This window comes from Chanos chanos, chromosome 15 (assembly GCF_902362185.1).
Source record: "Chanos chanos chromosome 15, fChaCha1.1, whole genome shotgun sequence".
Lineage (NCBI taxonomy): Eukaryota > Metazoa > Chordata > Actinopteri > Gonorynchiformes > Chanidae > Chanos > Chanos chanos.
The window spans coordinates 14,724,866-14,741,244 of NC_044509.1; the positions used below are offsets into that span (position 1 = coordinate 14,724,866).

A 16,379-nucleotide genomic window follows, 5' to 3' on the forward strand; every position below is an offset into this window, starting at 1 on the left:
TGCCCCTGTCCGTCAGCCGCTCACCTTTGCTGTTAATTAGATTAAATTCCGGACAGATTATTCCAGGTTTGCGCCTCAGCCTGGAACGAGCGCGTTTGGATCAGGATAGATTGTGATCAGAGACACGGAGTCAAAGCTGAAGGTTCACAGCTGACTTGCTGCCTCATTTTCCGTCCTAATCAGATGAACCGGGTAACCCGCAGGCCGCCGACTGTGTGCCTGGTTGGGTGTCATTTTGTTTATCAAACTTACTTGCTTTCCCTCAGGTAAACCAGAATTATCTGTCAATAAATGACGACTCTGTATAATGTCTTTGACCTGCTGCATCAAAAAACAGTGCCTTAAGCAAGATCTAGGATGCCTGCAGGAACAGACAAATTAATTGTGCAGACTGTGTTTGAAGCTCTCAGCTTCTGTGCCCCCCCCCCCCCCCACCACCACCACCACCACAAAAAAATAAAAAATAAAACAAAAATCTGGCACTGAGAATGTTTTCCCACATCTGAAAACTTTTACACTGCAGATTCTGATCACGGAGCCCTGGCCATGTCTTGTCTGTGTCGGCTGAGGAAATGTCTTTCTGTGGCTGAGGTTTAAGTACCAAGGACAGCTCCTCTCCTTCAGCACCAAGGACAGCTCCTCACCTCTCTGTCTGTGAAGGGATGATCGTAAAACAACCAGTTAAAGTTTGACTGAATCGGGCCGCTGTTTTTGTCGTTAACCAAAGATATCTATTGTTTAGATTACAATTACATATATCCATATAACATGGTACGTTACATATACAGAATACATATTCTAATTTACCATTTCGCCTAAAGCAGCGTTGAGACAAACCTGAGGCTGCTTTGTGTTGGTTATGAAGCAGAGCTAATGTGAGCAGTGTGAGAGCAGAGGCAGCAGAGCTGTGTGCCTAATCGATACCATGTTCAATGTCACTGGGGCGCTGAGCGGATGGAGCAGGGCTGGATCAATGCCGGGTTCTCCCACGGCAAAGGGTCTGCCCGGTCCCCAGCGCGCTCGCCACTGAACACATCCTAACGCCAGCGAGAAGGAAAACACGTTCGCCTGCCATCTGATCCCGGACGGGGCTGGAGCGAGAAATTGGGTGTTTGAATCAATAGAACGTGCTTTTGTTTTTAGCTGTGTTGAGGATGAGCTGTCAATTTCACAGCAGTGAAGTGTTTGAAAGCATTCTGTTTCATAGTCAGTAGCGGTTAGTTAGTTTCATGGTTAGTAGAGGTTAGTTAGTTTCATAGTCAGTAGAGTTTAGTTAGTTTCATAGTCAGTAGAGGTTAGTTAGTTTCATGGTTAGTAGAGGTTAGTTAGTTTCATAGTCAGTAGAGTTTAGTTAGTTTCATAGTCAGTAGAGTTTAGTTAGTTTCATAGTCAGTAGCGGTTAATTAGTTGCTCTGAAAAATGTTGTGGTTGAAGACAGACTAATGAGAGGAAATTTTTCTCTCAGTTGTGTCTGTTTTAAGTTTTAAACAGCGTTTTAGTGTGTGTGTGTGTGTGTGTGTGTGTGTGTGTGTGTGTGTGTGTGTGTATGTGTGTGTGTCTTTGTCTTTTTACTTTTGTGTGAGTATGCATTGGTGTGTGCGTGCACATATGCATGCGCCTGTGCCCGTGCATATGTATGTGTGTGTACATGTGTGTACGTGTGTGTACGTGTGTGTATGTGTGTGTGTGTGTGTGGGTGGGTGTGAGTTTGCTATCATGCGGGTGCATGTATGTGCGTGCGAGTGTGTGGGTTGAGTTTGTTACTGTGTGTGTGCATGTGCTTGGGTGAATTTGTTATTAAGCGTGTGTGTGTGTGTGTGTGTGAGAGAGAGAGAGAGAGAGTTTCTCATCGTATGTGTATGTGCGTGTATGTGTGTGCTTGTACGTGTGTGTGTGTCTGTAAGTTTGTTAACGTATGTGTGTGTGTGTGTGTGTGTGTGTGTGTGTGTGTGTGTGTGGGTGCATTATTGTTATTGTATGTGTGTGTGTGCATGGTTGTGAATATATGTATATATGGATTGCTTTGGTCTGGCCTCCTCACTTTGACTTGTGATGTGGTTTTGAGTAATGCCCCAAGACAGACATACCTTTCCATATTTTTCACGCTTCCTTAAACTCTGTACCCTGATCCCTCAGCACAGTCACACGCCTTCTAGACACTTCTCATCCATGCTTCAGCTACTGCAAACACCACTTCTTAGAGCTGACAGAAAAGGCAAGTAGCACGTTTTTTTTTGTTGTTGGTTTTTTTTTTATTCCTTGCCTGCTGAATTAGCAGAGGTGTGGGCGAGAAAACGACAACTTGTGAAAACTAATTTTCGAATTTTATTTTCAGTGCAGCAACATGCTGAAGATCATTAGTGATATCTTTTGCTTCTTTCTTGTAGTATGAGCCTGAGTGCGGAAATGAGAGGGCAGTTGCGAGGGAGAGCGCGTTTTCTGTGTTAAAACTGTCAATCTGTCATGTATATTTAACATTACAGTTTACGGACACACACTTCACCACTCAACCTTCTTAGTGAGTATTAGAAACTGAATGTTATGTCATTTTGTGTTCATCTCTCGTGGGTGTGTTAAGGGTTTTGGGTGCTAAGGGTTGTGTCCTTTGTGTTCACCTGTCGTGGTTATGTTAGGCTCTAACGGTAAAGGCGGGACCACTTACTAGCCTCCGGCCAGTCACAAGGTGCGGCAGAGCTTCACCGTTCTCCGATTGGTCGGGAGATTTTCGGTACTGTTAATCCATCCCCGGCCTGTTTGGACAGTCTGTAAAGGCAGCGGTGTTTATCTAATCAGAGGCGCACCGCGCGCCGTTCTGTCCAATCACTCACAGATTATTGTCCACGCTGGAGAAGTGCACAGCGAGCTAAACCGTTCATTAACGTGTTTGTGTCGGCTGCTGCAGCTTGGGACTCGGTGTTTGTGTTCAAGAGAATTGTGTTTGAACTTTCCTCAAGACCTTTCCGCGAAACAGTAAAGCGTTCTAACAGGATTTGCGACACAGTGAATGGAATTGCAGGGCCTGAGTCCTTAAAGCCATGGCTGACATGTTTTCCTGAAGGAGAAAAGGGGGGCGGCGGCGGCAAGCAGACAGATCTTATCTCGTGCACACCCAACAGAACTCTGTGGCAATTCAACTCAACACTGCCACCTAGTGGTACTGGAACATCTTGTGCAGTTAACTCTTGTTAAGCATAGGTATATTACTTTCTAGGCAAATCACTCAAAATTATCATACATATATATGATCTCTATTTAAACTTAATTATTGGAATACAAAAACCACTCCTTTGTGCTGGCTCACTAATTGGTTTCTCACTGTGGACATGTACACTGTACACTGATTTTTGCAGTCCAGAGGATGAACGTGTGTGGATTGAAATGGGTATACTTCATTAACATAACACAGCAATGTCACACAAGACCAAACTGTTGTTGTTTTTTTTTTTTAATGAATGAATTTAAAATAAACTAGATGGGGGAAAAATGAATTGAACGTGCTTGAAGGTGAATTTAGAGAGCACTCACAATTCAAACTGGGAAACAATTCCTTTAAAACCATGTGTCCTTAAGGATGGAAACAAAACTTTAAAATGAAAAAGATGTGGAAATATAAGCACTGTGTTGTCAAAGCAAAGGGCCCACAGTAAAGTGCTGTCACACAGTGTAGGGATGTGATCAGCATCAAGGATCCAGTGTGTTATTTTAGACAGGTTAGTCAGCTAGGCCGGATACTGTCCAATCAGTGATGCTTTATGGCCGTGAACTGTCAGATTGCTTTTCAGTGGAGAGCATCATCGCTCAAATAACGCTTCTCCCCAAGTGTGCTCTGCCATTCGATTTTGTGTGAGGTAAAAGTATTAAAAGCGGCAGATGTTGAAGGTCACCCTGCTCAAGCCTTACTTCCTTTGACTCACTTTGGCGGACCTTCGAGAATTCATTGGGTAAATACACAGTCAAAAAAAAAAAAGATAAAACAAAACAACAACAACAACAGCAGCAAAAAGCTTAGTCACTGGGGACATGTCTCTGTCTCAGGCGAGGAGCTGAATACGTGATAAATAAATTCTGAAAACGCTACCTTGCTTTGACCACTAGATGGTGCTGTTGCCCTGAATGTGCTGTGAACTTGCTGAAATTTAAAAAAAAAAAAAACTGCTGTGGCTCTTCATCTCAAACCCTCTGCTGAATTCGTTCATACTCTATACTTGACAGTGAAGTTCCTTCAGCTATGAGTTGATGAATACATTTACCATCTCATATTCACTTAGGAACCAGCGTAGTGAAAAATGACAGTATCAAAACATGCAATTACTGTGATTATAACCTAATTTACAGAGGAGAAACTGACTCCTACTGTGTTGTTCTGTATCCATTGCAATTCTGCTTCACACTCATTATGGTATTACTCTCATTTGCTTTTACAAAATTACATTTTATACCTGAATCTTCAGGATAGCAGTTTTTTTTTCCCCGTCCCCTTGTGACATTTGATATCGTATTAACTTCCCGAGCAATAACTTTTATGAGCCATGTAAGGGCAGTGCTGCTATCAGCCTGGTGCATGTTAGCCTCATCACAACTGGCAGGAGACTTTTAAAATGATCTTCATTTTCAGTTGTACTTTCTATACCTCCCCTGCTGGGGCAGACGAGTCCGTTTTTTTGTCATTGTTGTTGTTGGTCTATTTTGAGCGACAGAAGATTTTCAGACCTGTTTGTTGCATAACTGCTCTGTTTTATATTCGTTTGTGACATCAGAGATACCGTCTGTACAAAAAAGAAAAAGAAAAGAAACCCAGCGGTCAAGGGCAGTCTGAGATGTGGTGTCTGAACCGTACCATGCCGTCTCTGTCTTGTCTTGACCACCGGACCCGCTGTAACGGGAGATATTTATCTCCTACTGTGTCTAGGTTTGCAATTCTCACTAACCATCTAAGGGTGACTCTTCAACTATGGGAATTTTTGTGTCCCTAGAAGAAATAAGAAAAAACAACAGCAACAACAAAAAAACATTTATACTTCACACCAAGAGGAACTTATAAAACAATAAGTAATAGCTCAGTCATTAATTTGACTATATAATAAGAGGCCTTTTATGTATGGTTTTTACTATATTGCCTTTGTCCCTATGTCGGGTTTTGGACCTTCATCCCTGCTTTATTTTGAATTTAGTATTGAAATGATGTTGGGTTCAAATACAAATTAGACATTAATGTCTATTTTAATGAAAAATATTATGTACTGTAATATTTCTTCTCATTTTCTTGTATTTTTCATAAAAAGAACCCCTGTCCCTTGGGTTCACTGTCATTTCCAGCACGCTGTCCAAAATAGAATTCTGGGATCATGTTTTTAGGGTTAGTATACTTGGTAACCATAGCAACAGCCGTTCAACAGGGAAACACACAGCTGGAGAAAAGAGTGACCTTTATAGGGGGGTAATAAAAAGAGTAAAAATCAAGGTAAGGATGAGTGAAATTGGGAATATGTTTATTGGGTGTCATTTCCAAACAGCTAATATTTCATATGAATGTAAAAGCAACTGGACCAGTTTCATTTAATATTGTGTATTTTGTGTATATTTAATGCCAGCTCTAAAACTGACATTAACAGGTTAACATATCATGAGATTTTAAAAGACATATGACAAAATATCATTTCCGTAACAGTCATTTCCACAACAGGAAATGATGATTTCCTCTTAATAATGGAGTGAAATATGTATTATGTAACAAGATCATCACAGCCACTATCAGGATGTGTTTCTACAGAGTGGAGAAATAAACCATAGCAATGATTTTTTATTAAAAAAAAAAGTTAGATGCTGTTAGACACTGTTACATTCATCATAACATTTTAACAGTGATTAGAATCGCTAGGATAGCTTGTTTATGTCAAAGTAGCATATGTTTCATATTACTTTAAGAAAACATCTGCAATACAAAAGACACAGCTGCTAAATCTCAGTGGTTAGTTCTACCACACACTGTCTCTAACAGAAATCACCGAACACGAGTGGTTATGACAGAAATGTCTTTATTCGAAGAGCACAATACTATATTTGCTTGCTCTTGGAATTAACAACTGTATCAACTCCGATAGAAGATTTCTTTTATAACTTGACGTCAGATAGAAAGCTTTATCTTTACATTATTTTCTTAACGTTGGCTCAGTGGCATGAGGAATGATAAAGAACACATTGATGCATAAAGTCAGTGTAGGTTCCGTTTGAAGACACCCAGTCATGGAAATCTACCCCATGAATTCATCTTGAACTGTGTGTTACTGTAATGTAAGCCACTGCACATCTGTGTCACTATTTTTCATTAAACACAAGGTTCAGCCATGTTATTTTCCGATGTTTTGTTCCCCTGACAACACACAGAGTAACACAGACCACACACACACACACACACACACACACTCACACCTTGCTTTATTTGAGTGTTGCTTTTATATTATACCGAAACATGTCACACACCCACCAGGCTAAGTCAAGCCTAGAGTTCCACTGCCATGAGCATGTAAATGAATGCATATACATCTCAGGAACAGATCACCTCACGGTTACATCAGACCGCGCACTAGCACGGATATCTAAAGATATCCCAGCGACTGCTGTGGAGTAGTTTTCTCCTTTGTTAGAAATGTCGACACAGCGCAGACAGGCAGCTCACAGCAGCAGACAGTGACTGATTAGCACTGGAACAATAAATAAATAAATAAATAAATAAATAAAAATCACTTAGCTACCACCTCACTCTTTGGGATAATTCTGCAATTATAACCAGTTATGAAACCACAACAATTTCCTCCCCGCTTTGAATAAAGGACATACTCCGGCATCTGGTTTCATTTCATTTGCCAAGCACAACTTGTTTACTCCTGTTGGGTTTTTTTGTTTGTTTGTTTGTTGTAGTTTGTAATTAGTAGGAAGTAAAAGTGAAACGCGGATCTGTGTCCCTGTAGGCGACAGAGACACAGAGTGAGAGGATGCTCGACCGGTAGATTAAGCGCGTCTTTGTTCTGAGCGGTAATTGGTAATGGAAATGCATTGCTATGCAGAGAATCACTTCAAAAAGACATTAAAAGTAAACTCAGTCATCGCTCTAAAGCCTTTTTATTTTTTGGGTTTTTTTTTTTCAGCAGAGAGTTTCCATTAAAGCCTTTCCATTCACGTAAATGCTGTTTTGGATTCCTGTGGTGTGAATGTTTCTCTGCATTGTTTGAGGGCTTTCCTTGATTGTCTTTTATTTTTTACTGATTGCTTTAAGGGCATTGCTAATGATTCGTTTCAAATGATTTGATCGTGATCAGGCAGCAAATTAGGTTGACTGTTTTGTTTGTGGTTGATAGATAAAGCTACCAATACAAAAACTATAGGATAGGGGAATCTCTGATGGGCTTTTTCCCATGAGCACTTGCACTACACCTGCACCGTTGCTCACATTAAAAGTACCGCTTTTGCCGGTGAGCATGCAATCATCTCTTATATCTCAAAACAGACTGTACACAAATCGCAGCATTCTCTGCTCACCTTCACATTAATGTCTAACAACATATTTGCCTCTGTGTGCAGTCAAATTAAAAAGAAAGAAAGAAAGAAAGAAAGAAAGAAAGAAAGAAAGAACAGAAAATGGAATCTTTGAATTTTGAGTCAATTGTGTAAATTTCTCTGTCCTGCAATCCTTGGCATCTTGACACAGATTAGATTGCATCAAGACTCATAATCTATTCTAGAACTGATCTAGTTTTGCTCTATCCCCAACCAAACAAGCCCCCCACCCCCACCCCACCCCACCCCCCTGCACCTCCTTGCACGTTTCCCAACTCTCGCCATAGGCGAGTGGGCATGTGTCCTAGCTGCAGGGTGGGGGGCGGGGGGCGTGGTGTCAGCGCTGAGCCTCCAGCTCCCCCTGGGGCTCTCTCCCAGATAGTCCTCCTCTCTGTGTGACTGGGAGTGAGCTTGACGTGTTAACAGATAACACAGGAAATTTAAACGCAAAAGCTGCTGCTGCTGCTGCTGCTGCTTCAGTGTGTGTGTGTGTGTGTGTGTGTGTGTGTGTGTGTGTCTGTCTGTCTGTCTGTGTGTGTACAGACCGTTTATGTATTTTTCCTTTGGCTGTTTACTGTCGTAACAAAGCCTGCTCACTGTGAAAGCGGACAGGTTCTGCTTTGATGTGTGAGGCAGCCGGTGAGCGCGTGCTCCTTGTAAGTTGGTTTTAATGACTTAGGCTTTCTCCTGTGTCTCTCACTCCTGTGTCAGGTAACATGCCTGCAGGACTTCTTCGGAGACGAGGACGTCTTCATTGCATGTGGCCCCGAGAAGTTCCGTTACCAGGACGACTTCCTTTTGGATGAAAGTGGTAAGAAACCAAAAAAAAATAAATAACTAAATAAAAAAGAATACAGATGTTCTTCTGAGGTTACATCTAATATGCATAACTGTAGGAGTGTTTTTTGTTTGTTTGTTTGTTTGTTTCTGTCTCCTTATTCAAGGAAATGTAAGGTGAGCTAATCCGTCTTTTTGGTCTGCTGTCTCTTTAACTCTCTCTCTCTCTCTTAACTGAGCCCACTCCTCACAGGTAGCTCTTCTGTGAGGAGAAGATGAGGTGAAATGTCTCTTTCAGCACCATTTTCCTCTTCTTTTATGCCTCTCTTCCTCTGTCCCAGTTCTCTCTTTTCAATCATAAACAAAAAAGCCCCTCAAGTCTATTGAATTATCCACTCCAGACGGAGTGACATCTATCCTCATGCCGTACAGAACCAGACTATCATTGCTCATATGAGGGTACAACACAAAGGGACGACCCCCCCCCCCACATTAGTCTCCCCATCAGCCAACCTACCCTCCCCCCCCTTCTTGCCGCCAACTCCACCACCTACCGCCCACCACTGCCCCCCCCCCACCACTCACACCACCCCGTCGTTTTCTGCTTTTGTTTGTGATGTGTCAGGAAATGAGAGGTTGGTACACTCGCTGTCTTCTCTGCGTGAACCCTCTTGTGTGTGTGTGTGTGTGTGTGTGGGTGTCCAGACAAAGCAAGGCTGCCAGACAAGTTCATTCCCCCTGTGTGTGTGTCTGTGTGTGTGTGTCTGTGTATGTGTGTGTTTGTGTGTGTGTGCATGTTTACTGAAGCTTGGTAAAGAGCATCAGTGCCTGTCCTTAGAAGCGTGTCCTCACACACACACACTCACACACACACACACCCACACACTCACAGTCATCGAGCCTTTTGATAAAATTCAGCCTCTCCATTGTTGTCACATTACAGTAGAATGAGGTCTGCTGTGCCTCCCACCCACAGAGCTCCTCTGAGACTTTTTAAAATGCCAAGTTTTCACCCGACCCCCCCCCCCCCCCCCCCCCCCCCCCGTTCAAGAACTTTCTTCCCAGTGTTTTTTAATGAGTATGTGCTTTCGTTTAACAATGCTCTCACTGATAATGTTCACGACTGTCCCTTTTCCAAACCTGCTTCCTCTTCCTCTCTCCATGTTTCCCTAACTCCAATTTTCTCTCGCTCCATTTTTCTTGCCTGTACAGTCCACGTGTACCCAGGTCTGGGTTGGCACTGCCACAGTAAGTTGTGATGGGCACTCTGTCGCCCCAGGCACGCCTTCCTTTTTCCCTCCTTTTCCTTCTCTCTTCATTTTTCAGCAGCTCTCTCTCCTTCTCCGTGCAGACCGGCGCTGTGCGTCTCAGTAGACCATTACAGGCTGCTCTCTGGTTTCCGGTTCCCGGTGCTGTCTGGCGCCGGGTGCTCCACATCAGCCCTGTAGTCTGCACTCTTTTTTTTTTATAGTCCCAGAAAAGTTCAAGACCTTGAGATGGTTTTATTTATTTATTTATTTATTTATTTTAAATCACGCTAGGTGAGAGGGAAAGTCAGACGGTGAAAAAATGGATTCATCCAGAAACACGTAACAGGACTAATATGCTGAACTGTGGAGTGGGGCATATGGAAGCAAGTCAAGGGCATTCCCCTACTAAGCCAGTTTAGTGGCCTAGTACAATACTTATGTCCTTGAAGGAATCACATTGAATAGAGCCAAATGGCAACCCATTTGACTGACATTTTGGCTCTGGTCTGTCTCTCAGATACTATACTGATTACATAAATGTCTCTCTCACATAATTACTTTATTTTTCCCCCTCAAAAAAAAAGTCACACTTCAGAATAGCATTGATACGTTGTATTTTTGTATTTTTAAAAGAAAAAAAAGCAGTTTTAGTCATCTCGGGCAGTCTTTGACACTGCATTGATATACTACATAGACGCTGCATTGCTAAAGCTTTGACTGTGGAGGGTAATGAGGGGTTAAAGTGCAAGACGCGTTAAAGTCCAGAGAGGGCAGAGTGACTGACGGCTTAACACTCATCAAAATTTCTCTGTTAATCTTCTGTGGCATTTGCTATCTTACACGGTGTCAGAAATGTAATGTGCTCTCATCTGAATTAATTACTCGCCTAGAGTGATAGCTGCTAATGAAAAAGAGAGAGAAACAGAGAGAGAGAGAAAGAGCGAGAGAGAGAGAGAAGAGACCAAGGCACTATCCAAACAAAATGTACTACTGTTTATGGATCATTTAGGCAAATGAATGAGATCATTAAAAAAATGTATTTTCGGCTCGACAAAGCCCCGTGCTCACTCCACACCTTCTCGATGCTGCCGAGGGATTAGAGATGACTCTAAAGATTAGACTGGTTTTTTTTTTCCCTGGTAGAGCTGAATTTATTTATCTCATGCTTTGGGATAATGCAGCGCTGTGTTCACTTGGGCCCATTTTTCCTCAAAAAAGGGATTAATTCAGTCCTCCAGCCGTAAATTAAGTCTGAGGAGTGGTGCACTCACAGCATTTCTCTCACAACATTTTTTAAAGACGCTACTTTTTAGAGGTTCTGGGATATTAGTTTGACGCAGCGGGGACATTCAGCAATTGAAATGATCGTGTGATCACAACAAAGTAATTTAAAATATCAACAGTAATGTTTCGTAACGCATCTCTTGATGAAAACCAATCTCGTGTTAAATTTCGCCGAACGTCCAGTGAAACTCAACGAAGTATAGACGCGGAATGACTCAGAATTAGATTGTTGAGAGAATTTGATTAAAAAAGCCCCACATTTCCCTAAAGGAAAACACAATATTAATCCGAGAAAGATTCAAATCCGTGGTTCTGAGAAAAGCCTGTGTTATATGTCAGTTCTGTATTGTTTTGCAGAATGCAGGATGGTGAAGTCCACCTCCTATGGGAAAATACAGAGGGGTTCTCCTCGCAGCGTTGGCTTGTCTCGACACAGCAAATCTCCCGTCGGCTCAGGTACGCGCTGTCCGCATACTTAATGTTTAATGGAATATCAAACTCATTTTAAGTCTTGGTAAGACTCTTTTTTCTGCCGCTCTAAGCGTAAATGCCACACACGGAATTTTAAAATAATTCAAGTCAGATAAAGCTGTCCCCCCGCCCCCCTGCATTTCACATCTGAAATGCTAAGAGCATCTCGTGTTGTTTTGTAAGAGCGCCGTGAAATTGTTTCTGTGCTCTTCTGAATGTGGAACAAAGCAACAGGGTTGAGGTGTAATGTTTATCAGCTTTGGCCGCGAATCTGTGGACTTATAAAAATCCCATTTTGTTCACTTCCTGTTGTCTCTAAACAATCTGCAGGAGCTGGTGTGTCTGTATGTTTGTGGTGTGTCTGTGTGTGTGGTGTGTCTGTGTGTGTGATCTTTATGTGTGTGTGGTGTGTCTGTGTGTGGTGTGTCTGTGTGTGTGGCTGTCTGCGTGTGTGGCTGTCTGTGTGTGTGGTGTGTCTGAGTGTGTGGTGTGTCTGTGTGTGTGTGTGTGTGTGTGTGTGTGTGTGTGTGTGTGTGTGTGGTTGTCTGTGTGTGTGACTGTCTGTGCGTGTGGCTGTCTGTTTGTGTGGTGTGTCTGTGTGTGGTGTGTCTATGTGTGTGGCTGTCTGTGTGTCTGTCTGTCTGTGTGTGTGTTCTGTGTGTGTGTGTGGTTGTCTGTTTGTGTGGTGTATCTGTGTGTGTGGTGTGTCTGTGTGTGTGGTGTGTCTGTGTGTGTGGTGTGTCTGTGTGTGTGGTCTGTGTGTGTGTGTGGTGTGTCTGTGTGTGTGTGGTGTGTCTGTGTGTCTGGCTGTCTGTGTGTGTGTGTGTGTGTGTGGTGTGTCTGGTTGTCTGTGTGTGTGTGTGTGTGTGTGTGTGTGTGTGGTCTGTGTGTGTGGTGTGTGTGTGGTTGTCTGTGTGTGTGTGTGTGTGTGTGTGGTTGTCTGTGTGTGTTGTAATCTCTGCATTCATTTGTCTGTGTTGGGACTGGACTTTAGTGTTGATGACTGTAGCTGATGAGCTAGCTCCTCTGTTTTAATTAGAAGTGTTTTCTACGTTTCAAGCATGACTTTCAGATAAATTACTGTATTCCTGGAGATCAAATACTTAAAAGCCGTTGAAAAGGTGCACTGTTATGTATATCTGAACATCCACAATAAACCGTTACTCATGGAACAGACACAGTGTGTGTCCTCTGGCTTCAAAGTGAATAGCATCAATGATGTTTGTGATGATGGAGAGGAACAAAAGATGAATGAGAGAAAGATAAGGAGATGAGGGCGAGGAGGAGGAAGGAGAAGGAGAAGAGGAGGAGGAGGAGGGAACAGTGACTCAGTTCTGCAGAGCCAAAGAAATGACCTATGTTGCTCTCAAATGTCTGAGAGAGAGAGAGAGAGAGAGAGAGGGAGAGGGAAAGAGAGAGACAGGGAGAGAGAGGGGGGGGGGTATCAGGTCATTTTCTTTCATCTCCAGTTGTGTGTGTCTGTGCGTGTGCGTGTGTGTGTGTGTGTGTGTGAGTGTGTGTGTGCACGCGTGCGGGTTCGGGGACTGTTGTGAGGAGAGACTAGACAATTTCATAGGTTGCTGTGCAATGAGGGGAAAAAGATGTTTTATTAAAGTTGCTGTTGTTCTCCTTGGTATCGTTATCAGTATCGATTACAGTATCAGTTATTGTTGGTCTGTGTCTGTTTGTGTGTATATATGTGTATATAAAAGTGTGTGTGCATGTGTGTGTGTGTGTGTGTGTGTGTGTGTGTGTGTGTGTGTGTGTGCAGAGATACATATGAAGTATCCATTACTGTGAGACACTAGGTATGTATTTCCCTGTCTGTTCTCCTCTCTGATCTCTGTTTACAAACATTACTTCATTCAGCTCAAAACACTTTTGTTTCAGAGCATGATTTGGCAAATGGTTTTAAAACTCTGACGTCATTAGTGTTCTGGAAAGTTCTAGAGACTGTGTGTTCTGTTTTTGCGATAGGACTGTGTCGGATATGATTCGTTTAAATTGTCATAGGGGGAGCTGTTGGAGTACGGGTTTGAAAGGGAGGGTGAACTTCCTCTCTGTTGCCATGGAGACGTGAGCCAGAGAAAGCAATGCCTTGGAGACAATAGCAATGCCCATATATGGACCCGTCTTCCTGTTTGGCAGTCTGAGCTGAGTCTTGTTCATCAGTCCTCGTCGGGCTGCTTTGTATTTTCCAGGCAGTTTGAAACATTCTTACACAGACTACAGGAATGGCTCGCCGGTTAGCTACAAATTCATTTGTTCCACGTGCGATCCATCCAGTTTTGCCTGTCTAAAGCAGAGATGAAATAATGCGTAACATTAGAGCCTGGATTAGTCGAAGATTGAAAAAAAATAAATCAACAAAATGAATGCTCGTGGTGCTAGATTGATTTATGCACTAGCACATAAAGATAAAGAGCGTCTGAATTTCAAACAAATAAATTAATAACGGAATGAATAAACAGATAAAAATGAAAAAGAGCTCAAAGTGAGATGAGAGAATGAAAAATGGTCAGAGTTTATTAAGCAACACAATCCTGCGTTAAAGTGGCAATTGCAGTACAGTTACAATTAATGTACAGTTTGGATTAAGGCACTAAGTTGATTCCCTCTCCCTCGTTTTAAACGATTCCAGTCAAGCCCCGAGATGAAACCTCAGCATCTCTAATGATACAAGGTCTGTAACCAAGACGGGCCCATGAGACGCAGTTTTACTCTGCCGAACCGTTTTTATCGTAGTAGTTTTAGCCGTTTGCCTTTCAGAGTAGGTTTCAGAACAGGTTCTGGAATGATCTGAAGTCTGGAAGGTTGAGTCATATTGTGGTGAATAAATACATCAGTCGTGATGTAATAGGTGTCACATCATACCAGAGCACTGCATAAAAACAGCTGATTTTGCGTCTGTAGGGAAGCATCATCTAATAAGTACAGTAACTAAGTTACTAATCATTTTTTGAATGAAGTTCTTAAAGTTTTTTTATTTTTTGAATGAAGTCAAGGGGGTTGGGGTTGCCTTCTTTCTTCCGTCTTTATCTCAGAACTGGTCTTTGTCTTAATTCATGTAAATGGGTCAGAGTCCACTCTGTGTCCACACTCGGGCCAAGAAAACACATTCATGCAACACATTTGTAGCCATGTCCCCACTTCCCCCCTCTGTCTCCCACGCCAGGCTTACTCCAGACAAACGGCTTTTCCTACAGACGGCCTGTCAGACGTGTCCCTCTTCAGCGTGGAGGCGTTTTGTCCTTTATCCATACTGAACAGAGAACAGAGGGGATTCGAGTTCTCTCTTTTTTTTTTCAAGTATTCGTAATGCTGTTATATTACCTCCATCAAGGATTTTTTTTTCCCCCAGTGGTGCCTGTACCGATTAGTATTTAGTGCGCATCCCTTGTCAGATAGTGCAGTTGTTGAAAGGAATATTGGTGCTGGAGACTGAGTTTTGGGCGCTGCTGAAGTCATGGTTTGCTGTGCCCTTATACAGGTCTGACTTGGGTTATGCCACAATTACCCTCTGTGACCGTAAGTCATGGTTTCAATTGACTCTCTGTCTAAGGGTTAGCGATTATGACCAAGACTTCGTTGCGACCCACTGTCACACTGTCTCAGGTAGCGCCGAGCGGATAAAGGTAATCTCCGAGCCCCATTACGTTACCCCAAGAACGCGACTTTTGCAATACCTTGCGCGTAACCTTTTTATCGGGATTTGCGTCACGCGTCTTTCTGGGGCGGCTGGAGCTGTCATGGCCTGGGAAGGTGGTTTTATTGTGACTGGTAATTCATCGATTTGAAAGGGGGAGAATTGCTGTTATGCTGATAGCTTCGGGGCATGAGCGCTGCGGTTTGTTAGAGCTCGGTCAGAGATGAGATCTTTTTAGCTGTGGTACTTTTTAAACATGTCCACTTGTGTTTATTTTCTGCCTGAAACACTGTCTGTCGGTGACATGAGGGTGAGGCAGCACAGCTCTCCAATGCTTAAGTGTTCGCTGTTTGCGTAACGAACCCCCCCCCCCCCCCCCATCAACAGTGTTACAGGAGTCAAGCTAAGTTTAGCAGATTGATTTTCGGCAGGAGAACTCCCACACATACCCACACATAAAATGGCTGAAGCCGGTGTATCTATGATAGGTCGATGGCAAATGCCTTTACTGCTAGAAAAGCTTTCAGACATTCAAAAGCGTTCGTTTGTGCCATCTCATTGTTTTATGGATTGTGTTGGAAATAGGAAAGCTGAATGATATTGAGGTAGCAGCTATTAGTAAGTAACTGTAATGGCAGACTAGCATGGGCATGTGGACTAAGATGTGTGCCACTTGGACCCGGGATAAATAAGTACAGGATTTGAAGTACCGGAACGACTGGGTCCTGTCCCAATAAATCTGTACAGCTCCTTCTACCTTGTGTCCTTTTTTTCTTAACCAAGATTAATAAACTTCTAATAGGACTGAGTGTGTTAAGCAGCACCAACCAAACATCACATGAATTACATACAAAGTCATCAATAAAAAAACACCATTAATCCCGTTAATTAAAGTTGTCAAGGTCACATAGAAAATGAGCACCAAAGAGAATTGGGTTTACAGGACCCAACTATTCGAATACTTGTTTGACCCAGGCTTGATGCAATAGCTTTCTTTTTTTTTATTTTTTTTTGGCATCTGGTAGCTCAAAAGCCATGAAAGGTGAAGCATAACTGTTAAGTGTTCCAGTGACTGTAACTGCTTGTGTCCCGGGAGGAAGGGGGGGGGGGGGGGGGGTCAGCTGGCCGATTTTCCAGTGAGCTCTGACTTCCTGGGGGATCGGATGTTGCACAGTATCCTTGGTGGTGCTTGGCTGAAGTCCAGCCCTCAGACGACCCGTGGCCGTGTAATGGAAAAGAGTAGCCCTAACCTCAGTAAGTCTGCAAGACGAAAAAAAGGAGTGTGTCAAGTGAGCAGGAGTGAGCAGTTCCCACTGATTTGAGTCACACGTTAAAAAGAAAGGATACGTATGCATTTATATTCTATGCAGCAAAGTAATCAAAGAAGAAAAACAGGC

General features: G+C 42.9%; 1 protein-coding gene across 3 annotated transcripts in view; it reads left to right on the plus strand.

The window, feature by feature from the left end:
- dclk1a (doublecortin-like kinase 1a) overlaps positions 1-16,379 on the plus strand; it is a 45,038-nt gene that overhangs the window by 10,519 nt on the left and 18,140 nt on the right. Inside the window, exons 3-4 of one of the 3 annotated variants that reach the window (XM_030792636.1) lie at positions 8,266-8,365; positions 11,223-11,327. In XM_030792636.1, coding sequence (XP_030648496.1) covers positions 8,266-8,365; positions 11,223-11,327 — 205 coding nt within the window. The remainder of the gene's footprint in view (positions 1-8,265; positions 8,366-11,222; positions 11,328-16,379) is intronic. The other 2 variants (XM_030792634.1, XM_030792637.1) reach the window with 2 other exon arrangements.